Raw genomic sequence first — 27,124 nt, 5'->3', positions numbered from 1 at the left:
CCAGGGAAGACAAGGGGACTTAAAGTGAAAGAATGTCCCTTTGTGTCAAGGACGACCACGTGAAGTGAAGGTGGGATTCATGTGTTATGGCCAGGATGGGTGTAGCTGGTTTATTATAGGGAGGCAGGCAAGTGGGATGTTTGCACAGAATGTCAATGAACCGAAAGACAGCAGAAGGTCACCCAGACTTTTTGACGAAGGGTTTGTTCATATTGACGTCCACAATTACGACTCCAATCAATCAGAGATTAGTTAAGGCTCTCGAGTTTACGGGTAACAAAAAAATCAGGTAAAACTCTACGTGGCTGACAGGATGGATGGACCCTTAGCGTGTCGGATCTGTTGGTGGCCGACAGGAAGTTGAGCTCTGGGGTTAGGCTACGTGCGTGCAGAGTGACAGCCCTAATCCATGTGAAAACATCGGTATGACGGTCAGTCACACCTTTTCACCACAAGTTATATCGGGAAACAATTATTAGAGATTAGAGAGGCAAGGCTTCCCATTGCTTAGTGGTTTGATCGACCATGTCCATCAGTTTCTGATTAATCCCATTGAGAGTCAGAATTACTGTAAGTGGTTTTAACTTATCTGTGACTGACCAACTGCAATGACCCCCCACCCAATGTGGCTTTTGAAAACAAGTTTCACTAATTGCCCCAACTAACATGACCTGTAGTTCTGTAAGGGCAAATGTACCGTTGAATCTCAATGTCGACACCTTAATTCGTTACATACCTCAGATTAGTACTACAATAAAACCACTCATTAAAATGCAATCATATAACAGCACAGCAAAGAATAATATTCATTATATAAGGAGACCCTCCTGCAATATCGGTTAGTCAGGACAATGTATTTATGTTACAGTTTAACTCTGATAGCATCAATTGCCATGGGTGATGGTCTTCAGTGGAGCAGCAAGTGCTCTGAATGAAGAGGAGAATTTTCTCATTTTCTCCACCTACATTTGCGATTTTATGAAACACGATAAGAGATTAAGGAATGCAGAATGCATGGGTCAGTCTAAAAAGCACGGCAGGTATCCCTCATATAATCACTTTATTCAAGAAAGGAAGCAGGCATTCGTAGAACTCTATAAAATAACACCAGTCGTTTTTTTCTTCTTATTCCTACTAAGGGTGACTAACAGCTGCTGGGGGGGGGGGGGGGGTGATATGCCTGTCTACACCCACACAACGAGACTGTGAGGCTAATATATGAATGCAATAAGATTCCATCTAGATGATGGATGGGATCTGCAACCATATTCATTAACTAACTTCTAAGTCGAATTAATTTGGCATAGTAGCCATAGAACTTAGTAGTTTGACCTACTTAGATACAGAATATTGACTGATGCTCTTCCTACAGAATTCAGATATCACGATACCAAGAGTAATGACGTATAGCTCAACCAAATCTTTCCAATACCCCTTTCTGTCTGGATTCCCGGAAATCACACATTGGCATTATGACTGAGGATGCACAGACTCGCATAGCGAATATAGCAAGGCATCATAAAACACAGAGTTAATCTCAACTTCTGAATTCATCAGCATAATATGAAGTGTGAAAATGTATAATACGGCAGAGAGAGTGGCGTGACTGAGCAGGCCCAGTGCGCCCAGATGCTGGTGGCATGTTACAGATACGTCCTTTACTGGCGGGCAGGTCTCGGCTATGCCCTCAGCCGCCAGGGATCCTCGCGACGGACGGCCATCACCTCCCACAAGCAGCGGGGGGCCATGCCGAACTGCAGCGTGAGGTACTCCTCCGAAAATTCCTCCCACAGCAAAAGAGATCGGCTGCCAGGTAGCGAGGCCAATCGAGGTCCCGAAAGCACAGCGCCCTTCTCGTCAGCGGGTCGTACCGATGAAGGAAGGCAGACCACTGCTTGGTATTGTACTCCATCTTTAATATACTTAAAAAATAAACACAATTCAGAGGGGGGGGGGACAACTGAGAAAGGACTGGAGGATTTAAATAAAGATAGGAGGCCTCGCCGGTCCTTTGGGGTTTAGGAAGGCAAAGTGAATTGTGTTGGGCGGGGGGCAGGTGACCTAGCAAGGATGCTGCACCTTTAAACAGCTCATGGAGCCCGGCAGGCTGAGGACATGGCTGCCCAAAAGGTCAAAGGGCAAAGCGTGAATAGCATGCAGTGGCTCAGTCTGACACACACACACGTTACATGCACGCACGCACACGTGCGCACACACGTACACACACACACACACGCGTGTACACACCGTAACATACATACACACATTCATGTGCGTGCACACGCGCACACACATGCACACGAGGGCCAGCTCCGTGCCCCTTGCCGCGGTGTCCACTCTGGAGTGATAAAGTACCCTCCTCCTCAGATGCTGCACTTTACATTTTTAGTAAGGTTTTTCTTCTTTTCCATTCCTTTATGGGTGAGTCTGGGTCTTCAGGAGGCGTGCAGCTCCGGGCAGCGAGAGGCATCCACCTCGCAATGGCACAGCTGTTGCAGTCATCTGGCGTAGTTCTTGATGAAATCCTGAACTTTTCTGCGGAAATCCTCCTGGATCAACACAGAGGGGCGTGAAAAGGGCTTTAGCGCGTCAGGCAGGCGCGAGCTCGGCGTTTGGCACTCCGCACACACACCGCACAGCTCTGGGCAGGACGATTAAGTTACTGCATCACTTGTGGTAAAACAGTCCTTTGAAATACTAATTAGAACTACGATAATTAACTTCACTACTTCGCTCGCATATGGGATGGCAAACCCATTCCCAGGAAAGAGAAGGCGAGAAGAGCTCTCCCCCGAACACAATCACCAAAGGCTCGTTTCTGCAGCACATACATGCAAGGCCTGCGCAGCATCTCCAGGTGCCTCCATGTGATGCTGAACCCCAAATGGTGCTACGGCCAGCTTCCCTGGGGCTGCGGGCGAAGGCGGCACAGGCCACTGCCATCAACAAAAAAAGCTCGGACAGCGTGTGCATCGGTTACTGAGAATTCCAGGTTCACCCGTCCTGGGAGTCGCACAGATTCACCCCCTCTGCTCCATCACCAGAGTGTAACTCAGCGGTTTAGGATTGAGGATGTGCTGGCATTTATACTGAGGTATGGCCAGTGAGCCACAGACCCGCAGAACTTCAACTAAATAAATAAACATAGAAACCGAAAACAGAACAAAAACACAGACCTGGGATTTGACTTTGGAACGCTAACCCTGATGAGAGCATGTAGTACATACGCCACAGTGAGGAAGAACACAACGACGGGATCTGATTTCCACAGGCACCTGCGATCCGAGAGCAATGCGGCTGGGGTTAGATGGGGGGGGGGGGGGGGGGGGGGCTCGGAGACACTCGGGGTGCTGAAACAGGAACCGGGCGTCCTGTCGGGACGGCGTGCTTACATAAGCGTGAGAGCAACTGGGTTATCATTTTTAACAGCAGCACCTCTAAATAGAAAAGGGGGGGGGTCCATGCTTGATGATCAAACAGAGCCACAACCTCCACGGGATCTAGAAATAACTGCGCACACACCCTCAACCCCCCTCACCCTGAGCACAAGGCCTTGGAAAACCCCATTAAAGTTGAGCGTGACTCATCCGCTCGCTTCATTAACCGAATGGATGTCCCCGACGCCTCGGGGAGTGCGGAGCGCGGGCTGGACAAGTGGGTGCAGAAGGCAGGCAGGGGGTCACAGATCCCAGAGACTGGCACAGGCTCTCCCGGCTACCCCTGACCTTTCTGGGTAGCTATGTTTAAAGCCCATCTCACGTTGCACATCACAGACCCGGGTTCATTTTTACTTTGCCATGGAGCAGATGTCTGTTTTGATCTAATCCTCTGCGAAACAGATATAATAGTTCACTGATAGTTATTTTTAGTGCCTGGGCATTTTCCGCTACTCTCGTACGAGGGCCAGTGCAAGATCCTTCCTGTCTGTGGTACCTTAAAATGACAAACAAACCCTAATGACTCCTTTGAGCACAGACCGAGCGGCAGCGTGTAAACGCCACCAGCGACCACGAGAGTGGAAGGAAATCTACAGAGTGACGTCCCGGAATCTTCAGGCAGCTCTTGCGGTTTTTGGAGAGGGACAGACACGCTGGCGAACAGACAGGCTGCCTCTCCTCTGGGGAAGGGGGGAGGGGTTAATTAACGGAGTGAATCCCAGAGTCTCCCAGACAAGACTAAATGAGCCTGGGAGCAGCTCTGAATGGAAAGCTATTAAAAACACCACAGTCAAGGCTGTACGTGGGATGAGAAAAGCAATTTAGGAGATCATTAGACCCTCGGATTATCTGTACGTACCCTAAAGAGAATTCCACCCAAAAAGCAAATAAATATTAACCAGGGAGGGCAGATTAGCTAGATCACCTTGAGGGTAATAAGGGCACATCAATAAGCTGGAGAAACAGCTTAATGAGAAGCGACAGGTATTGTGTTTGTGCACTTAACGGGAACACCTGTAGTCATCCGTATAGCCAAGCAGTAAATTTAATTAGCCACTTTAGGAGAAAATGACAGTGGTGTGAGATTTCATTATTAGCGTTTCCCCATCCGGTCCTCGGGGTCCCACAGCCAGTTCACATTTTTGAGTTGGGAGGGAGCAAAAACGTGGACTGTCTGTGGGTCCCAGTGGAGCAGACATGGAAACAGTGTCATTATTATGACAGAGATGTGCAGAGAAGACCAGGCTAGGCAAGGCTACAGGAACACCTGCAGGGTTTATGAGATGAAGCCCCCCCCCTCATGCGTCAGCCTCGAATGGAGCTACACCTCCCTACAAACTGCTGATATAGCAAGGATGTTCTGGAGGGGGGCCCAGAAGCAGGGCTACCACAAGCTCTCGATTTAAACACTTCTACAGGATTACCATCTGTTTCCTTACATGCCGTCCAAGAGGTTTAGTGGGATTCTGAGAAGCGGCTTACTGGAAAGGCTGAGAGTGGTAACAGGGGTCAGCTGGCGGCTGACAGGTGTGGTGGCCTGAGCTTTGGACAAAGTCGATCGCTGAATGTCACCATGCTGCTGCCATCGGTGAACTTTGCGACATTCCGGTGACTTGCTCCCCCACGCGTCCATCTCCTGCCCTCTAGCTCCGGGGCGGCATATGGACGGGGAGTGTGGGCCACCTGTTTGGAGACACCTGTGTCTATCAGCAATGAGACTTACACACTGGGGATGAATAGCTGTGAAACGCAGAAGCATCTCGATGGCACCTTTTTAATGGCCTCATACGAGCCTCTGTGGCAGCACCAGTCGTCAGCCCACTTAATTGCTCTAAACTCCCAGGCAACACCTGGACAGCGACCTTCGAGCGACTCCGTCTCCACAGCGATGAAAAACGGACGGCTTTGCTCAACACGGCCCCAGACCTGCTCGTTACTTTTGGAGTGATTTCAATAAACCAACTCACACGAGAGCTTTGCAGAGCTTTCCATCAGAAAGGGAGTCATCAAACAGTGATGCTCACGATGCACCACTTGGCTTCAATCCAGCGTTTATTTTCAGTGAAACAGAATCAATAGGTTTGATACACAATAAAGAGAACCACACCCCCACAGCCCATGGTCTCCGGAACAACCAATGTTACATTATGGTTTAATATGGCGTGCCACTCTACCTTGTTAATAATGTGCACTGACAGAGAACTTCATGCCTTGCTCTCTATCGTCAGGGTTTTTCCAGTGTCTCATTAGCATTATAAGCCACATTCTTTTAAGTAGTTTTAAATGTTTTCACCAACATTACTTCTTCTGTGATTAAGAATGGCTGCTGATGCTCACACAATTTCTGGGGGCAAACCAAGCTGGCCGGGTAACGTTTGTTCGTTCGCTCGTTCGCTCGCTCGTTCGTTCACTCGCTCGTTCGTTTGTTCGCTCGTTCGTTCGCTCACGGTGTTCACTACATAGAACACTCACCAGGGGATAAGGGCAGACAGCGGTTGATACATTCCACACACTAGAGGGACGTTACGCTGCTGCATAATTATGTGCTAGATATCTAATTATCTCTGTCGCATAAACAAACTCTAGAACATGGACACAGCAGGGATGTCCATTTCCCTCTCGCTAACCAGCTCCTCCAGCTCTGGGGGAATACCACGGTGTTCCCAGGACAGCAGAGAGATATCATTTCTCCAGTGTGTCTCTAAGGCTGAGCCCAGACAACCATGTGGAGGAAACTCATTTCTGCCTCATTTATCCACAATCTCATTCTTTCAGTCACTACCTAAAGCTCATGACCATAGGTGAAGGTAGGAATGCAGATCGACTGGTAAATCGAAAACTTTGCCTTTCGGCTCAATTCGCTCTTCACCACAACAGAAGAATGCAGAGTCTGCATTACTGCTGATGCTGCACAGATCAATCTGTCGATCTCTTGCTCTTCCTCCCTCACTCATGAACAAGACCCTAAGGCACTTAAACACCTCCGATTGAGGCAGTAACTCATCCCCCACCGGTAGAGGGCAATCCACCCTGCAAAAACGAAGATGCTGTCTTGAGGCCACCAAACCAGACCACCTCTGCTCCTTGGCTTCCTAGAGATTCTGTCCATAAAAGTCATGCACACAATCTGTGACAAAGGGCAGCCCTGGCGGAATCCAACACCCAGCAGGAAGGAGTCTGACAAACTCTTGCTCCATTTGTACAGGGACCTGGTGGCCTACAACAACAGACCCTGCACTCCAGACTGCTGAAACACAGTCGTATGCCTTTTCCAAATCCACAAAAGACATGTAGACTGGCTGGGCAAACTCCCATGAACCCTCCAGTATCCTTCACGACAGGATCAGAGGTTCGACCAACGGATGGACCCTCCACTCCACTACCCCAGCAGAGACCTTTTTATATAATATACAAACCATCAAAATTATGCCACTGTATGTACAACGTTACTGCAGTACGCCCTGGGACTCATGAAAAATGCAAAACTAACGGCACTTAAAAGTTTTCAAGTTACTGCAAGAGACATGAGAATCCACTGCCACAAACACAGCTAATGTGAGTAAGGCTGGTCGCCAAGACAAAGATCCATGGCATGCCAAAGCCAGGACTTTTAATATTAAAGATATAGTATGCACTTACACTAACAAATATTATGCACTCATAATCTTTATATATTATATAATTTTATGTGATCCGTTACATTTTCAATACTGTTTATGGCTGGTGTGTCAGCTTCGAGTTTCTGGTATCTTTTGGCAAACTCCAAAATGATATACTCATGAATAATATACTCACGAATAATATACTCACGAATAACCAAAACCACTAACGTCCACGCAAGTGGTAAGTGTATAGTGGACTATATAGTGGCTGAGAAACATTTCCCAAACAGCCACAAGTACTAATGTGAGCAGCAAAGCCAAACCCGCAGGGCAGGTGGGTCCTCTCAGATTCTTTCAACTGCAGGTGAAAATGTCCCTGAGAGGTGGTGAGAGGCCTTTGAAGTGGTTGCACAAGCCACACAGCTGATTTTGGTTCACATTAAAAAGCGAGGTTGTGAGCTCCAATGTCAGTTGTGTCGAAATGGAGAACATGCAGTTGCATGGCTCCCACCAGCCTTATAACCAGACATAAAAACATTTATCTTAAGGTTTTATCTATGCAGCAGACACCGAAAGGCCCGAGGAGCGCCGGCACCGAAAGGCCACAGGAGCGCCGGCACCGAAAGGCCACAGGAGCTCCGGCACCGAAAGGCCCGAGGAGCTCCGGCACCGAAAGGCCCGAGGAGCTCCGGCACCGAAAGGCCCGAGGAGCTCCGGCACCGAAAGGCCCGAGGAGCTCCGGCACCGAAATGCCACAGGAGCTCCGGCACCGAAAGGCCCGAGGAGCTCCGGCACCGAAAGGCCCGAGGAGCTCCGGCACCGAAAGGCCCGAGGAGCTCCGGCACCGAAAGGCCACAGGAGCTCCGGCACCGAAAGGCCACAGGAGCTCCGGCACCGAAAGGCCACAGGAGCTCCGGCACCGAAAGGCCCGAGGAGCTCCGGCACCGAAAGGCCCGAGGAGCTCCGGCACCGAAAGGCCCGAGGAGATCCGGCACCGAAAGGCCCGAGGAGCTCCGGCACCGAAAGGCCACAGGAGCTCCGGCACCGAAAGGCCACAGGAGCTCCAACACGTGCAAAATTTCCAAATTAATAATTCAGCCAGAGCTATAGTGTATTTCCATGTCAACTGATGTCAGATCAGGCAACTTCATTCTCCATCTGTTGCACTTTTGAGGGATACACAATTCCCACAATTCTACTTGTCAAGGAAGTAACTAAGCCTGCTGACTACTGCCTCCTGTAGACTCGTCAGGGAACCACAGGATGAACCATTATTTTATCTAATGTTAACAGCAGAATCTGTTCGCAAAATTACTGGCCAATCTAAACAAACCGTTTCACGTAATACACACAATCGTCAAACCTAACGCTAAATGCAATTAAAATAGCAAAAGTCTTTGTGCCTCAGATATGAAAAGATATCCGATGTAATAACTCAACAGAGTTAAACAATGAAGAATAAAGAATGAAGACGGCAAGATTCGTTATGCACAGGTACCAAAGAATACAGCTCTCACAGTCAACAATGCCATCCAGTGGGGGCAGGACAATGGGCAGCTTCATCAACATTGTGCTAGCAAATGCTAAATTGAAAGACTAGGCTTAGGGTTAGCATTAGCTTAAGTATCCTCAGATCAAACACTTAAAACCATGTTGGCCCAAAGTCGCAAATGCATAATAAACAGACACACAAGACAGATGTGGGAGTCATTAAATAGCCAAGTGCTTGTGTCATTTGTGTTTATGTCCCGCCTTTATTACACAAAAAATTAATCCGAATGAAAACTATTTTGCAATGTTTATTTGTAAAATATTAAGGAGCTGTTTGGTCAGTTAAAAGCTTTTAATTCCTGTCATTCATCAGTCTGGACCTTCAAAGCATGTCTGGTATGCACAACTGGTACTAGCATGGGAACAGCGCCCCCTAAAAATGCTGGTGGTGTCTGGATTAATAAAATCGACGTTTCCCAAACTGACAAATACTGCTGTTTTAGAGTCAGGCGTATCCAAATAATGTGATAATGACTGCAGTATTATTCAGCAAACATGCCAACTGATTAAGAAAACAGCAAGTTAATTTAACACTAGTTTCAGATCAAAGGCACATGGAATACAGTGACACTGGGTGATGACATCGAGGTACAGGAATGGGATTCAGAGCTCAGAGCCCCTCGTTGCTCTTGCACAAACACATATGGAAGCCATCTGTCTGCCATGTTCCATGAGCTGAACCTCATCTAAACGTGCCCGGATTCCTCTCACACCGTCGGCATCCGTGCTCTGGTGCACTTCCGCTAATCCATGACCAGTAACCGTTTCGGGGAGCTGGGGATGGACACAGGACTGCAGAAGCTCTGAGAGGGGGTCCCTCTACAAGGAGTTGAATGCAATATGATCTCGCCCCTGTGCAATCAAGTGAACCACAGTTGCAACAGACCAAAATGTTATAACCAACACACTGCCCAATCAAACACTCTACAAATCAGCCTTAACCTGAAGGGAGCCAGGCTTTAGGAATCTACCAGAATTTTCAGTCAAAGGCGTCTTTAGGCAAGGTTGATGAGCAATTTCTCCATTACGTCTTTACTGGGTGCAGAGGCAGATGTCCGAGCTTAATGGGACAGATATAATGGCCTGGTGATTAATGTGCTCAGTTCACGTATAGGTAAAATCTGAGAGCCAACAGACGGCAGCTAGAGAGGGATTGGCAGGGGAAAATAATGTGCCTATTCCCTGCCTTTTATTCCTCATTGTCATGGAATCCTATTTTATCATGCATATTTTTAGGTCACTCAAGCAAACTGTGTAATTTTATCATTGTACCACAAGTGCTTGCATGCTTTGTCTTGCCAGCGTTGAAGTTAATAAGAATTTCCTCGTTACGCTGAGGCTGACATGTTCAAGAAAGGAGAGTTGTTACTCTAATTAAGCTTCAAAGTCATTGTGATGACTAACTACCGTGAGGCGGGATGTGCAAAGCAGGTGGAGCGAAGGACAAAGGAATTAAAGGCCCGACTGGAATAACAGCGGCTGCACGGAAGCGGATGTGTTCCCGGAGCTTCTAGGTGACCTTCCGTGAATGGTCCAAAGGGTAGGATAACGCCACTGAACCGCTTCTCCCAATGAGCCAAAACTCTCCACGTGATGCCTGTTCCAGTAAACAGCAACCCATGGAATATCAACTGAACACGTGTGACAAGACGAAGCAAAACCACAAGCATGTAGGGGAACGACATGCGGTCTGCGCAGTCAGGCAGGCAGCCGATCAGGATCACATGCAGGCCACTGTGATGTGCGGGTCGGTAGGACGACTGACAGCTGAGACCCCCTTTGCATGGCATTACACGATAACCTGCAGCTACAGATCTGCCCTCTTCAACCCAATAAGGAGTGAGAGAAGGCTGAAAGACCTCCTCCAAGCCTGTACTACAGGCAAAAAGCTGACCCAGCCATCAGGAGTAGGAGAAAAGAGTTGGGTGGGCTTTAATACCCCACTGGGGCTGTTCCTGCCAGCCAGCCTTTCACTGTGGTATAGAAAAGTCATTGACAAACCTGGAGCTCCACACCCAGGTCCGGGCAGCAACTCAAGTTCCTATGGATTTAGCAAATATATCAATCAAGACCTTGCAGAGAATTGTTCTTAAAGGGATAAAACGGCGGAAAATTACAAGGCCGTGCCTCCAAGAGTGCTGAATTACTGCTGGAAATCAGGGTGCGGCGGCTGTCCCTGCGAAATCCAGCATCACTTCTGCCCCGTGGCCTGTGTCATCAGTGTGGCAGGTAGCGGACCATGACCCTAACTCATCCTAATGTACAGCGTGCTTTCAGAGCCCCCCCCCCCCCCCCAAGCAGGGCAAAATGTGTTGGAGCAATCCTGTTTGACTGGAGCATATTGCTCTGACTCATACTGGGGCCTGGAGGGGGGGTGGTTGAAGCGGAGATGGAACCGACAGCTGCCCGTGCAGACAGGCTGAAGGAGAAAGAACAATAGAACACGACCGGATATAAGAACCCTGAGAAGGTCAGCAGAGGCAATGTTTGAGCATGAAATTGAGGAGAGCGTTATGCTGGGATTGGCCTTGTTATATAGGGCCCTCAGTTTGTGTTTTGCTGATGAAAGGCAAAAATTTCCACACGACTAATGTTTCAGTATGTGCTGGAAACATCCGCCTGCACGTCCGGGTTCAGGTCCTCGACCCTGAAAATGACGAAGGCTTGACCTGTCACAGTGCTCATTCTGAGAAGAGGCCAACTTAATTAGAAGCAGCGAAAATACCACGGAGTAAAATCACATGAGGCCCCCGTGACAGCCTACTCAAGCCTAAGAAAAGGCGGGAAATCCAGCACCTAAGAGACTGACATTTTGTCACCGTTTACAGGCTCACAGAAGATGCCAATGGAAGGGACATGTAATCTTCAGTTTCCTGACTTTACGGAGCTTCAATCTCCATCCGCAATGTTAGAAGAGCATTTTCATATTCGTGGCCGGAAAAAGTAGGTGGCTCGGCTTCATAACCCCCAGAGCACACATGTCCATACGCTGAAAGCATCCAGAGACGGCACCAGACCTAAAGATCCGAGAAGATCCTGAGGTTATTAAAATCCACTCAGTGATTTAAATGTCTCGGTACTGAAGGTTTTGATGATCTGGGTTCCTGGTGCCTGTCAGAAGGGAAAAGCTTAATGTGACAAGCAGAGCGAGGCGGGAGCTGGTGAGCGCTGGAGCCGACCATGATCACGCAGGGCTGCTTCCCCACGTCAAATCTAGTCTAACCAAGATGATATAGCTGGGAATTTCCTCTACATTCATCGATCTGGTAAGGAAAGACTGACGATTTGAGCACAGCAAATAGCCCAACCAGGCATGCAGAGCAAATAGCTCTGATGAGAGGAAACATCACACGGTGGGAAGGCCGATTTCAGAGGACGTGAGACACGCTTCTGACACCTGACCTCTGCGATGACTGCTAATAAATCTGGACAGTTGCAGTAACACAATTAAACTTAGGACATAGGAAAGAGTAAAGACAGAGCCAAAACCCCAGCACTAAGGCCTGCAGCTCCTGTTTGACCCCGTTTTTCTCCCCACACTGACAGACTGAAGGCAGCCGACCGGCATCACGCGCCGCAGGGTCACAGGACGTGTCACGGGGTAGCAGGTGCTGACTGAGGACCAGCACAGCTGTCAGGAACGAGGGACACAGAGGCCACTCGGCACCCCATTTCCCCCAACGTGCGTTACCTTATCGCGCAGGTGGTGCTCTGCTGCATCAATGTTCAGCGGGTCGTCGAAATTCAGCAGGTCCTGTGGGATTTCAATTGGGGGGGGAGGGGGGGGGGGGGTTAGGAGGGCCAGGAATAACAGGGCTAATACCCACCCCACCCCCCACCCGTCTGAGCATGCCAATCCCACACAGACCACCAGCATGTTTGCCTCTTACAGCTCCTGCTGTCTTTAACATTAACATGTAGAGGTGACTCTGCAAAGCTGTAGTTAAATCCTAGGTTAGGCATGTTCGATATAAAAGGGAAGCCGTCAGGGGGTCTGTGCAACGTGAATAACACACACTGGGGAGGAGCCCATATGAGCGCTTCGTCCATATGCCATGTAGTTGGCATGCCCAGGAACATATGTTTTCTTAGTCTACCAGCCTCTCCAGTGAAAACAAAGCAAGCATCTATACTGCAGGGTAAGTGCTACTTACAGTAAATAAGGAATTCAATCCCCAGACCACGTCCTGCAAGAAACCAGAAACAAATAATGACTCAGACACATTAGTGACTTGTAAAACAACTGTTATATTTTTTTTTCTCCGATGATCAGAAGATGTTGACATATGCTAGAGTCGCTGTTCGTTTTTATCCGAAGTAACGTGGCAATGTCAGAAATGTCTTCCTGTACGCACACAGACTCTGCAAACTGTCTGGCAACTTTTCATATGAGACATGCCATTCGTGTCAGATTTGCGTTAACGTACTCACACGACTGTCTTTAAAACAAAATGTGAAATGTGCAGAAAATATTTTGGGGCAAAACAACAAACCTACGAGCCTTTCTTGCCCAAAATTATGGCTAAAATTGATTCAGGCGATCCAGCATTGCCTGCTCTCCTTAAGGTACAGCAAAGAGCAAAGGATTCCATTGACTGTCTGGTCAAGGCTAGAGCAGTAGAACAGCATTAAAATAGTAAATGTGAGCCACCAGGTCACGTAACACCAGAACATGCATGCAATAAACCACAATTAACCTCAATGAAGAACATCTCACCCTAAGGAAACCTTCAGGGAAGAAGCAACAGCAAAATGCATACAACGTTCAAAATCGAATCAAAACAATTACAGAGGTAGCTAAACCTCTTTATAAAATATGAATGCACAGCCAGGGGTTAGACACACCTCAACTAAACACAAATAATCGAATAAGAATAATAATGTTCACACTGCTCGTGGTTCTTTCCTAAACTGGGGTTACCAGGTTTTGTAATCTACAGCACACTAACATCATGAGATGTACAGCACTGAACCCTGAAGTTAACCACAACTGCTTGGCTGTATACATGGACTAAGCTGCTTTAAGAAAAAAAAATAGCTTAAGCACTAGGAGACATATAAGAATACAACAAGGCCGAGTGGACGATTTAATCCGAGAAGCAATACATCCTGGCACAGTCATCAGGAATACAGGAATATTCCTTGTGTATTTTGAGCAGTAATCAAGTATCTCAGCAAAAGCTTAAAAAGCTTCACTGGAAAGTAGTGAAAAGGCATGAGGCATTTCTCTCATCGCTTGTAAAAACAAGTTTGCATTCCCTACATTATTCTAAAATACTGAGGAATAACAAGCAGGGCCGCCAGTAAGTGTACAGAGGGAAGAAGCCTCCACTAAGTTACTCTGCTCTGAACTTCAGCATGCTGCTAAACAGCAGCTAAATTCCTGTAAACAGATAATGACATTTCATGAACTAGCCAATAACTTTGAAACAGTGACACATAGCTGGTTTCTGTATCCACAGTTCCAATAGCTCACAGCTATTCATAACAACAAAAACCAGGTTAAACCTACAGAAAACCATATTAAGCCTAACGATACCAGATCAATACTGAGCTGAACTTAAATCAACCATTTGCTTACATTCATGCACTGACAGGGTCCTGTCACTGGCTGTCATGCCCTGCTCGTCGGCTCCTCATGTGTGCCACGCCCCCGGATTACCCACGTGTTCTGTCCCGATTGTACCCAGCTGTGTCTGATTATTTTCAATCAGTCCTGTGTATTTCAGTCCGTGTCTTACCTGAGTCCTTCGTCCGTCATTGATGTCAGTTGCCGTCCTATGTTTCCTGATCCCCAGTTTCCTGAATAAACGCCGTGTTTGCCCTGATTACGGCTTGTCTGCCCGTTCCTGCCTGCTTGCCCGCACGATCGCCGCTTCGCCCGACCGTGGTCGTGACACTGGCATGTCAAGCTCGGTTAATTAAAAGGTTACACGTCTCACATTCATGGCATCTTCAGTCCCAAATGTTTCCTTTGCAAACTTTGATGTGCCGACAACATCCCCTGTGATGAAGTAGCTCAGTGTCTCAGGATACACAGACGACAGTTTCCCCTGTTTTTGGCTGATAGGACCTTCATCCAAATCAACCCCTCCCTCCAAGACACATTTACAAGGGTAGGAAAATATCCTTGCAGAAGTTTATTTAGTAAAGTGACTCAAGTAATCATTAAGCCTGAAAATACAGCATAGAATTCCTTCATTTAACAATAACTCTAATTTGGCTTCACATTTGCACCAACAACAGGTACATCAGACAGCTCTAGACAGCTGCATCTCAGCGTGACCACATATCACCAGCCTAAAAGCGTCTCTGATACAATGCTACAATCGTTTTTCCCGGTGGGGGTCTTCAGCTGAAAATGAGGCGATGATTTCCACGGGGGAGACAGAAGGAAACTCCACTTTCCAAGGCTGTCAGTGACTGATTCTTCACTGAAGATCTGTCCAACCCGTAAAACGGCACATAACTCACTGGATTTACAGAGCAAGGCATATTAAATTTTAAGAGGATTTAACAAACCGACACACTGATTGCTGTTCAACCAAAACAGATTTCAGAAGACCTTATAGCAAGAAGTCATGAGAAGCAGCTTAGCTCCTTCACTTGACCCTGCAGTTGTCTGTAGACGTTCTACTAGAGCCACTTTTGTGGGTGAGAGGCCATCAAGCGGTGCTTTGGAGCATGCTGGTGGCCATACAGGACACATCCGGATTCCTTCCCCTTTTCGTTGTTCTCCCCTGGTTCACAGAGACTCTGAGGAGTAACTCGACTCTGAATGGAAAGGTTATTTTTCAAACTAGAACTCGAGCAGAAACTGTTTACATAAAGACTAAATCTGGCAGGATGCGATGAAAGACTGTCCTGCTAAAGTTTTCAACAAGAAACATTCAGCTAATTTATGTCAAATGAGCTGTATTCAAAGGCTTGTCTCAGATTGGGATACAACTAAAGAGCTCATTTAATTCCTAAAAATATAACAGTCAGGTTGTACTCTGCCATTTTCTCCATGTCTTTGTTGACTTTGCTCTGCTGACAGACGTTACGTTACATGACCCAAGGCCACACATCGGCCTTGAGGGCTGGCTACTCAGAGCTTAGTGGCAGGTCCTGTTAGGCCTGTCAGTCCTGCTGTAACTGTTTACACAAGCATTTTAATTTGGCACAGTCCTCCTGATCTTTCACAGATCCATTCCTCAGCCCGGGATAATCAGAAATTTTAAACAGTTGGAGCAGTGAAACCTTGATTGCGGTTTCCAAACGAGAAAGACATCTTTGAAGTCAGGAGCAGAGTGATGTGGTATAATATATAAATATCAACATTTATTATAAGCCACAAGAATATGCTCGTTATGAGTACATCCAGCGCGACAAACAATGGAAATAAGCATGAAAGAGAAGGGAAGTTTCTTAGGATAAGCAAAACCTACAAAGAGTGAGGGAGAGACCTGGATTCCCTCCCTGTCATGCTTGAAGAATGCTAACCTGAAAACATTGTCTTCGTGTCTAGTTAGCAGGTATAAGGAGCAGACTGAGGTCTGACCCGTTCACAGCACGGCCGTCATGCGGAATCGGATAGGGAGACCAGCAGGGGACAGGGAAGGAGAAGGAGCTCGGCACAACAAACGCTGACCCAAGGAGAGCTCACAGAAGGCTAGGGAGACCCTTCCGGGCAAAGGGAAAAGACAGTGGCACGGAGAGGAGCAGGCAGTGAGGCCAGGTTCTGAGGACCAAGCAGGCTCATCTAAACACACACACTACTTCAGAAAACCAGCAATTCACATACAAAACTGTAGGGTAGCATATTAATATCTGAATTAGAAACCAGCATTTTACACATACACACATTTTCCAACTGCATACCGAACGCAGGATTTTGGGGCGTGGGAAGCCATCGCAGGCAGTAAAGGGCACAGGACTGGGCTACCCCCTGGAGGGTAACTAGCATGATAGAAATGCACATAGCCTTCGACCTGTATGAGTCAAGTATCCCGGGGCAGCAGACAGCACCACAGTCTTCCTTTCCCCTACCAAAAAATGCCTCCTCATTCGAGACGTTCCTCCTGCAGAGTTCAAAAAGGTTCAGACACCCATTGCTATGATACAACACAGAGACCCTGCCACATACAGGCAGACGTAACTAAATTTAAAAGCATATATTCTGAACTGCAGAGTAAGTGGTGACTGTCGGTAGCGTTGCGGCCTGTCTTTAGCAGCACGCGTTTCACTCTTTTTGCACATTTTGCTGCAGATAAAGGAAATACCGAAGCAAAAGGCCAAGAAGATGAATTATATTTCATAAGCGGTCTACCTCAACCACTCATCTCCATTAGTATATCTGTATATAAACAAACACCCATACAAGAGCTTTCGGGACGACTGCCAGCAGCTGGCTAGAAAATCGTTTATTCCAGGACGTGCCTGGGGCTCCTGAGAGATCCACGCCATCATGTTTACCACATCCTAGGAAATAAACCAGCCCCCCCCCCCATCTCTAGATATCATGATTAATCAAACGCTTGCAGGAAGGCACACAGCATAGCCATACGTCAGCTGCAAGGCCTGGGTGACATAGCCATTTGTCTCTGCTAACAGAAGTCATATAGAAAGGAAACCCGGGGGCTCTTCTCCGCATCCCTGCAGCCTGAATCCTGCACGATCAGCGGGGAGAGCGCTCACTATACTGTCACCGCAGCCTGGGGACACAGAGTCGTCTGGATAATGGGAAGGCAATAGGCCCACGAGCAATGAAACAATTGCATTTTGGGAAATACACCGATTATAGTCCCTGGGCTCGGTAACATAGACCCCAATAACAAGTATTTCTTTGGTGTGCCGATGAGAGAGGCAGTTTAGGGAGACAGGTTCAGCCGGGGGCCTGCAAAACAGGTCTGAATGTACTGATGAATCACCCTGCTTTTGGGCTTGGTTTTCCCCAGTTACTGAAAAAGGAAAAAACGACATGGCTGCATTTAAATGGAATTAGATTCCAAACTCACACCTTAATTATGCGTGAGCCATTGCTAGTTGCAGTGCACAGCACATGCACTTGGTGTCCTGTAATTTCACAAAGTTGTAGGAGACCAACGGCACTGCGCAAACGCACACAGGGCGTGATGTCGGGGGGGGGGGAGGGGGAGCTCTATTCACATTACTGACCTGCCACCCCAAAGAGGAGCCGAAATGGGCACTGCATGGGTATCACCTGGGCAAAGCCGTAATAAAAGGGACCCTCTATAGCGCTTTCCCCTTCATTTTGGCATCAGCCCTCTATTCAGTCTGATGGGGAGCCATTTTTACAGAGGGTACATTAAAAAGGCAACCTGACACAGCGTTCCGAGCGGCCAGAACACTGGAGAATGGTCCCATGTGAGCCAGTATGCAGCGGCAAAGCTAGCTTCCAGCAGGCTTAGACTGCAGGGGGGTCATAAGTACTGTCGTCTGGGGGAGGTCGAGGTGCCCTGTGCCAGACCGTTTGACGTGATTCAGACTAAAAGCAGCAAGTGGCGGTGCCACGAGGAGGTGGTGGAGACACGTTGGGGAGAAGCTACACGGTGTAGGCCAATGGGAAGCATAGGCCTCAAAAATAAGCTTATCAGACAAGACGCAGCATGTTTAAGCGGTGCTGGAACTTTATATTGGACTCACTACCAGAAAGTTCTAGATGGAGGCTGATTTGACGTGGGGGACTCCTTTACAGAGTACTCACGGTGTCGCTGGAGGCAGAGCATTTACATACTGCTGATTCTGCCGCCCAAAGGTATATATCTAATGAGCCATGAAGTGAAGCAGTCCACAGCCAGCTGGCGCATGCCTTACGTTACCTGCCATGTCCTCCTCTGTGCGCCTCCAGCAGACCAGGAGGACATACTACACCCACAGACTTTCCGAACCAAGCTATGCTAATACCCCAGCACCCAAAGAAGCAGGAAGCAGCAGGAATTAGCACTATTATGCAGAAGGCATATGACTGTAGCACGCCAGGAACTTCACGCATTACACTCGGGGTCCATGGGCCACATGGCTGAGATAATCACAGCACAGGCAGCCAACCGCTCTTTAACCGAACCGATTCCGACACTACCGGGGCATCATCTGATACCAGGACAGAGGACTCACCTTCAGAGTTCGGGTCGGGGCCCAACCTGTGCCGTCGATTGAATGTTCCCTCAGTAAGCTGTAAGCCAGGAAAAGAGTAGAAAAAAAACCTCATTAACTCAGGCGATTGCTCATCTACGGTATGTCGCTGTCAGGAGTCTCCCTCGCCTGTTGGGAGTCTGTCAGAAAGACACCAAGGGAGTCCATGAGGGACATGGACCCCAAACAGAGGCTGGTTCCCAGTGCCATCTGTCAGGGACCAGGACTGTGTCTACCGACGGAAGTTCACTCCACCTAAAACCTCCTATTTGTTTTACTCTGCAAACACGTTGCTAACTGGGGTGCTTTTTAGTGTCTATCGGCACTTGGTATTTGGGTCATTCCATGTCAAATCATCACACTTTCGGACCTCATCGTCACTGATTTTAACTGAACTTGCCATGCTGATTTGGTCACATGAGTAACTCGTGAAAATGAAAATTGGGTGTTTCTGGGATCAATACTGAGGGAGATTTAAGCAAATAAAGTTTTTTTTTTTTTTTGGGCGGGGGGGGGGGGGGGGGGGGCTATGACTTTGATTATATTTACCTTAATGTAAGCTGAACAGAAGTGGTCCATTATTGTTTTAAAGCTAATGTCCAGTTCTATAGATTGAACAAATAATATGTCATCCCCATTTGAATAATGACTATGCAATAACTGATTAAAATATTAAAAATTCAAAAACCGTATATATTTCAAAATTGATAATTTTTTTTAACTAAAGCTAGATCATAATGTCATGAACATCTCCAGAAAATTTGGTCTTTGGTTTTTAAGGTGTTGCTGAGATATCTTGACGTAAAGGTAGCGTGACATGGTTTCATATCACTAATGGCCCTTTTTAATGGCAGCCAAACTGACATTAAGTTGAATGACAAGCACAGGTAATAACATTAAGGTTACAAATATGCTACAATAAAATTTCATGGAAACTTCATTAATGCCATTGCAGACACCTGTACTTGCCGTACTATTGAAAAGGCCCACATGGCTAGTAAATATGACTAATAAATGCCCTGCATTCATCAGAGGTGAGGGGGTGTGCAAATCGGTCCAGCGTAAATGCACACTGAGGGAATCACTCAACCTTTGATGCTTGTAAAGTCATGTCGCGGCTGCATATGGTGATAATTGTTGGCTAGGATAGCCAGTCAAAGTCATACGCCCCACCCTGCCTAAAAAAAGTTAAAACTTTGCTTGCTTAAATCTCAAATCAGCACGCCAAGTTCAGTTAAAATACGCGACGATGAGGTGTGAAAGTTTGATGATTTCACATGGAATGAGCCGTGCGTGCAGTGTTACCTAGGACACAAATGGGACAAAGGGGGGCAGCCCCTGAGTGAGGTTCCACACTGTGCACAACAAACCTACACTATACTCTCAAAGCCCCCAGAAACGCCATGTTGGCTTGGTGCCTTACTCATCAGGGCCTTATAGAGTGCAAAGTGTGTGTATTTAGTATGTAAAACCAGTTCAATCCGGATATAAATGGATAGATACAGACAATGGATTCAAAGCATTCATCTACCTCAGAGATTTTACATAATATATCCATAATGCACCAATTAAACTCACCATTAAAATACAGATCACATAAAAATCAGCTGGCTAACTTCATCCAATAAAAGACAAAAACTTCCAGAAGTGATGACCTTTTCATAACTGACAGATTAATATTTTTTGCAATATATAATTATGCACTACTCTCCGTACGGCGTGAATTGTGGTGTATCAAGGTCTCTCAATCTCTCTAAAAATTGTGGGTTCAAGGCAATTCAGTCCTATCTGCTTTTATTCATCTTCACATTGATAACGGACAGCTAGAGAAATGGATGCCAGTTTTATCTGTATCAGGGGACTCCAGAGAGGACTCAACCCCACCCCCCCGACCCCCCCTGGCTACTCTAACCAAACCATCTGCACCTACATAGCCACTTTTACACTTTTTTTTCAGTACCCTCAGGAAAAGCTGCTGTAAACCCTTTGCAAGCTTGTGTGAAAAAGCGCTACGAAAGACGATTAACTGAATAATACTAGCAGTTTTAATCATATCAGACATAAGGTAAAATCAGGCATTAAAAATAATTGTAGTACCATCCCAAGATTCAGAAGTAGATTCCTGCACCAACACCAAGCCTGCCACCAGATCGTCACACAGAGTTGGCACAACCATGGCAACAGGTGTGCCCCACTGGCCAGTGCGGACTCCAGATCGAACGCTCAGACACCCCGCGATATTTACCTCAGACAGATTTCTCCGGTCTCTGTGATGTTGGGGTGCCATATCCTGGTGAGGCATTTAACTTTGGGAGGCTGCAAACCAAAACATGAAGAGACGTCGTCAATCAGGAGAAGGACCCGGAATAGCGGGAATTGACCTCATGATGGAGTGGTGCGACAACGACGTCGCCCCGAGAGTCCATCAGCAAAGCAAACAACCTCCCAGCCAGCAGACCTCTTACTTTGGCTTGTAGTAAGTATTTCTTGCACTTATATAGTGTGGCTGCGGAAAGCAGGAAATGGAAATCATGCTGAAAGTCCTCCACACTAATGCATTTCCCAAGCAAGACAATATCAATAAAGAAGGACAGGTTGGTAACTGATTTAACCCACCCACCCACCCCCCCTCCCCCCTCGACTCCGAATCACTCACTGCGAGTACAAGCACTAAAGAGAGCACCCAACAAGACGCTTCTTAGGAACCAAACTGTACTGGGCTCTCTTGCTTTCAGATGACCTTCAACCACCTCGCGATTTTCCTCTGGGACATTTTATTTTGGAGAGTAACAGTGTTTAAGGCGGCCAGCTGGCCAGAAGCAATATTTTAAACCGTTAATGAAAGAATGTGAAACATTCAACCATAGTCTACAATGTCATTAATGGAGCACCATCTGGCCGGGGAGGTATGAGCCAGACCAGAACTGACCCACAGACAGCCGCATCCAATACTCAAACTCTCCCTCAGTCGCAACACAGGGCATAAACTCTCTTTTTCACATTCACACAGGACCCAGGTTACAAACAAGATCCATTCCCAAAGTCTGTCTTTACGTCAAGTAAAAGTAATTTGTAGGCGAGTTGGAAAAGTAATAATACTAATAGCAATAATACTAATAGTGATGAAAGTAACTATAAACAGTAAGGTACCTCGAGGCGATGAACCACTGAAGCCTCACAATGTTTTCACATGTGCCACAAAGTAGCGTGATGCGTTAGTTATTAAAAATAACTGTATTTAACCCAAATTTAATATAAGAGGATTTATGGCAGACTGTTCGTACGAACTGTCTATGAGGCAGACAGCTTTAACCTGGAGACTGCCTGTACTCATACCTAACTATTAACTGTTATGCAGAGAAAGTAATGGAACAGACCAGAGAGAGTTATTGGTATTTTATATACTTAGTCTAACAGCCCTCACCTCGGTTTTCCCTTCTGACCATCAGAAATAAGGTCACAGTTTCCTGACTGGGGGCCAAACACACAGCCCTGGGTACCAGCCCAACATCATAATGACCATGTGCCTCACGTGGCAGCACAGAAAGACCTAATTAGGAACTAAAACTTACTGGATAAGAAAACTTTGGAAAGACCCCACACTCTGCAAGCACAAATGAATGTCCCTGGGCAGGAGGAACAAAAAAGCTTAGACTGACACCTGCGACAATGATTATCTCTCTCTAGACTATGACAGTATCCTCGAGCTGGTCAGGAACAGATGCTGGGTCCAGGGAGGTATTGCACCTGCGCTCCCCAGGGTCCTGAGCTGTGTCAAACATAAGAGGCCAAAGCCTCTCCTCTACCATGCACTTGGGGAGGGGTGACCAGAAACTCACAGAACAATGTCTCACTGGAATATGAAATTAAATATTTCACAAAGCCATTAGTTCCTGAGAATTCTCAGCCTGACAGAGACACACGACACGAAACCTCAGCACCAGCCTACAAGAGCAGCTCCTAGAGCCACTAGTCACAGTGCAGTATAACCGCTTAGCAGCAGTTACAATTTAATCCAAGCATACCCTAGAAGACTGAAAGGTGTAGCATATGCAGCTGATTGATATTCATAGAAATATGGAAGCACATTCCACTGCCTTCTTTCTGTTAAACGTTCATTTATAACATGGGTTGATGATTTGAATTTCTTGTTAATGAACGACATCAGATTTGCAATAATGTAGCTTTAAAACGAATATGCAGGACCTAAAAGCAACTCCAGCGGGTGACAAACGAATCGATGCCTTCAATCAGCACAGATGAAACAGAAAGGCTAAGGGATATGCAACAGGGACAAAAAAAAATAAAAAATCAAAAAGCGGAGAATACCATAACTCAGCCCAAGACCGCCGGCTGTTCAGTTCCTGATTAGATAGATCAGAGGAAACTACACAGAGGCCTGACCAATAAATATCCTTTGTAAAAGGCATGCTGTTCAATTGCTGTAAATGTAGCAATGAAATACTGTTTCTCCACATTAAGGTTGAGAAACAGTCTCTGCCGCACTCTGATTTAACCAGTTCCCCGCTGTTGGCTGGCATGGCAACGTGAAAAACACACACCACAGAGTCGTTAAGAAGCAAGAGGATAACTGTGCTGAAGTACATCAACACTGCAGAGCTGCTCCCGTTAATTACAGGTATCCTTGTCACGATATGAATTCGTCTACTTAGCTGGAGATAAATCCAGGCTGTCGTCTGTCGTTCTATTCATATAAATCATCTGTGAGGAAGTCTGTGAATATTGTTGGGTGTTTACCAAAGTAGTTAACGAGGTCGCATATCAGTGTCCCACAAACACCCAGCACGAGGGGCTAAAGTGGCAGTTACCAACCCGCTCCTCGAGGAATCCACGCGTTTGCTCCCTCGCACCTCCCTGCCACAGAATCCACGTTTTTTTTCACCCTCCCAGCTCCGTAACGGGAGCGAAAAACATGGACTCTCTTGTAGCCCCCAAGTACTGGATTGGAAAAAGATAGTCTAAAGCTCAATACCCCTTGTGTGTGTTTCTGTTATCACTAAATGAGGATCCAATCATACCTTCTACCCAAATGGGCATAAACAAAATCTCAGACTTAATGTAGAAGGCGGTGCACTGCTGACTCTGCTGAAAGCTGGGAAACCCCTGCCACCCCCGGGGGTCCCAGGCAGACATACTGTCTCAGGACCTCAACCACCTAAGGTTTCCTCAGGCTTCCAGATCATTAGGTTCCAGCAAACAGCCTAGTTCCACTAAAACACTAATCCAGTCTGTCTCTAACCACAGGGTCCTGCAATATCGGACACCTGGCAATTCGACATTGTGTAACAGAACCCTCCCTTGCAGTTCGGCGCAATACAAAACGGGCCACTTACCACCATATTGTAGGCTTCAGGGACATCTATTTCGAACCGGAACTTTCCGCTCTGGTAGTAGCCTTCATCTGTGAAAGGGGAAGTTGTGATGAGTTTATCCTCATGAAACGAAATGAAAATGGGATAGGAGTTTGATTAAAATGCAAATTACATAAAATCTCACATCCCTCGAACCAATAAAGTAGGTGAATGTGGAAGAATAAATCTGCATTTCTCACTAAGAAAATAAAACAATACAGTGCACTGGAATGTAGAAACTCACACTGTTAGGTTCCCACCCAGTTTCGAACAAGCCCTCCACGATACCGTCTCTGCACGAAGGGGTGACTTTATTTACATTTTTATTTCCTCTTTTAAAAAATGCAAAATGTATTACATCCCACCTCAAACTTTAATAGGTTTTGTGCGTTGCAGCTAAAAGCGGATGGGAATGCCTGCTTCAAACAGGATCTGACTTACAGTATATTCTTAGAGAAGAGGATTTGGCGATACAGCTCGAATCTCAGCCAACTTCTTGCTTTTAAAGGTTGCTCAGATGAAAGCCAGCAAAGGGTAGTGTTAAAAATAACTGTAGCCCGAGACCTTTGTCACTGCGCTTCAGCAATGCCAAAGTCATTTTCCATTACAAATAGTAAGAATTCAGGCTCACCTCAAATCAAAGCACAGGCGTTGTTTAAGGGAAACTGTCGATTTCTGAGTGTGACAGCGGGAATGCAATGGATTTTTTTTTTTTTTTTTTTTTAAACAGGAAGCCCATACCATCTTACAGCAGATTATGAGGCTAACAAACAGGAACACCAGGGAACAGAAGTCAATCTCTTAATAATCACTGGAAAAAGCCTGGGTCATTCTGCAGTGTGTTCTCTGATACGGACTATCCACAGAGCCATTCACAACGTTCAAAACAGGATGGAGACAAGCGTCCAGCCTGTCACAACAAGACCAGCATGTCAGATCCACCAGCACGTCGGACCCTTTTAAGACACAGTGAAAGTTATTCTCCAAGAAAGACACGTTATAAACAGGGTGCTGAGGTCAAGGCAAAGGGAGAGCAAAGGAATCCACAGCACCCTTCAGTGAAGTGCTGCCGTCCGTGATGCCATCCTCCACCTTCATGGCCCCCACCGCGCAACGCCATTAATGCTGATGTTGGCCTTTCTAAAGGGGGAGGCGCTGAAAGGGGACCAGAGAGGAGCTCCATGGTTTTGAACCAATTTGAGATGTGATCTGTCAGACCATGCAATCGATTCCTCCACCCCAATAGCAAATAACTAACAAAACAGCTTGTTCATCCCACATTGTTTGATTGAGGTGGTGGTGCAGTTTCTTCAAGTTCCCATTCAAGACGGCCCAGAAACACTGGGTATCAGGTATTAGAACTTCCTTGGGAAAGCACCTTGTAAGTAAGGTGTATAAGTAAGAGTCGTGGTACTTGGGTTTGTTATTAAGTCCACATACGAATGGTCTTGTCATGCACTCAGATGAATTTTTACTAGGCCTTAACTACGACAACTCGAGCACTAGTGGCCTGAAAAATCCGCAGCCTGTACACAGCTTTTGGGGCCCCAAATTTCTTGCGTTACAGGAGCTTCAATGTTTTTAAAACACTGTGCATGTAGCCACTCATGTCTCATTATGTCTACCTAGTCAGCAATTATCTGGCTCACATACAAGTTTCTGTGCAAGATAAAGAAAAAGGAAGCACCCTGTAGACGGAAAATGCTGCAAAGTGCCGATAATGGAGTCGGCTGGTACCACTTCCAATTTCGCTCGACATTTAAGAGGGAAACACAAGAATAGGTACGCAAGCTAATCCTAGCAAACTTGTTGCAATGGGAATTGTTCAGCCAAAATGCGTTTCAATTGCTTTAATTAATTTATAACAACCTGTTTCATACTGATATATCATGGGTGGGAAAGATCCCTATGAAAAATTCGCAAAAATAAATATGCCCAAAATATTGTGGCATATCATAGTACCTTAATACCACCCAAGTCTCGGTCAGTTATTGAACAGGCTTTTATCGCAATTGAAGGAAGTGCGACCCAGAGTTGCATATGCACAAACTTCACGTCCGTGATTTGAATTTTTAAGTGCGTTAAAAGTCAAGGGCCTAATGGTGGAGTAATTGATCTACTGGGAGTGGGAATCAAACCAGCAATTTTTCAGAAATACAACTCATTACCTGCCGAGTCACACATCACCTGAATAAACACGTTAAATATTAGGTACCTACACCGTGTTGTCTGCATACTTAAATGCAGTCATGGGCTATAGTTTAAAACCAATGATGTCATGCTTGCTGATGGTAGTTACTAGCTAGGTAGTTGTAAAAATGATGTAGCTGGCTGGTTAGCTGGCTAAAACGAAATTAACGATAAAAATTTGGCATTAAGCAGGGACAATAAAGATGGCAAGAAAGCTTGAATTCATTGAACATTTCCATGAGGGGTACAGCAAGAGGAGGGGGCTTTAAGGTAGCTAGCTCGGAATATTTACATTTTTAAATTAATTATTTAATTTTAATTTGACATAAAGATAACAATTTTAGGTATTTGGTCACTTTCATTAGCAGTTTTCGAATTGCAATTCATAGTGTAGAATTGAACTCAACAGAAGCACTTGTTACACAGAATAAAACCAGCGCCACTAATTGCAAGCACACAGTACTATTTACAAACACCAACGCCTCACGACCGTGAGCCGTCACTAGCCCCACAGACCAGCTTAAAGCAGAGATAAGACGTGCCGGTGAAACTCATTTAAATTTAAAATTCATTTGAACTTAATTTAAATGTAAAATGTATATGGGGCCAACAAGTCTCCACATGGTAAACATCCTCCACAGGCTGTGATGGCAGGCTCTTAGGACAATGATTTCTTGTTATGCATTTTAATTCCTTAATTAAAATACTTCATTTTGCACTTTGTCAACCTGGATGATGCTCATACCCAACAGTGTTTATGCACTGTTCTTCAGACACTACGGCTTCCGGCAAGTGGCAAAACAAAATATATAGATGGAACTGGCAACTAAACGCA

General features: G+C 46.3%; 1 protein-coding gene across 1 annotated transcript in view; it reads right to left on the bottom strand.

Annotated features, from left to right (window-relative positions):
- Window positions 1-1,895: 1,895 nt before the first annotated feature.
- Window positions 1,896-27,124, bottom strand: part of ube2f (ubiquitin-conjugating enzyme E2F (putative)) — a 43,455-nt gene continuing 18,226 nt past the window's right edge. The window contains exons 5-10 of the mRNA XM_048978259.1: window positions 24,082-24,149; window positions 20,973-21,043; window positions 18,710-18,767; window positions 12,745-12,777; window positions 12,282-12,344; window positions 1,896-2,549 (exon numbers count right to left, since the gene is read on the bottom strand). Coding sequence (XP_048834216.1) covers window positions 2,499-2,549; window positions 12,282-12,344; window positions 12,745-12,777; window positions 18,710-18,767; window positions 20,973-21,043; window positions 24,082-24,149 — 344 coding nt within the window. The 3' untranslated portion in view covers window positions 1,896-2,498. The remainder of the gene's footprint in view (window positions 2,550-12,281; window positions 12,345-12,744; window positions 12,778-18,709; window positions 18,768-20,972; window positions 21,044-24,081; window positions 24,150-27,124) is intronic.

Source organism: Brienomyrus brachyistius, chromosome 16 (assembly GCF_023856365.1).
Source record: "Brienomyrus brachyistius isolate T26 chromosome 16, BBRACH_0.4, whole genome shotgun sequence".
Classification (NCBI taxonomy): Eukaryota; Metazoa; Chordata; class Actinopteri; order Osteoglossiformes; family Mormyridae; genus Brienomyrus; species Brienomyrus brachyistius.
Note: the sequence above shows the minus strand (reverse complement) of the source record. Positions and strands in the feature narration are given on the sequence as shown.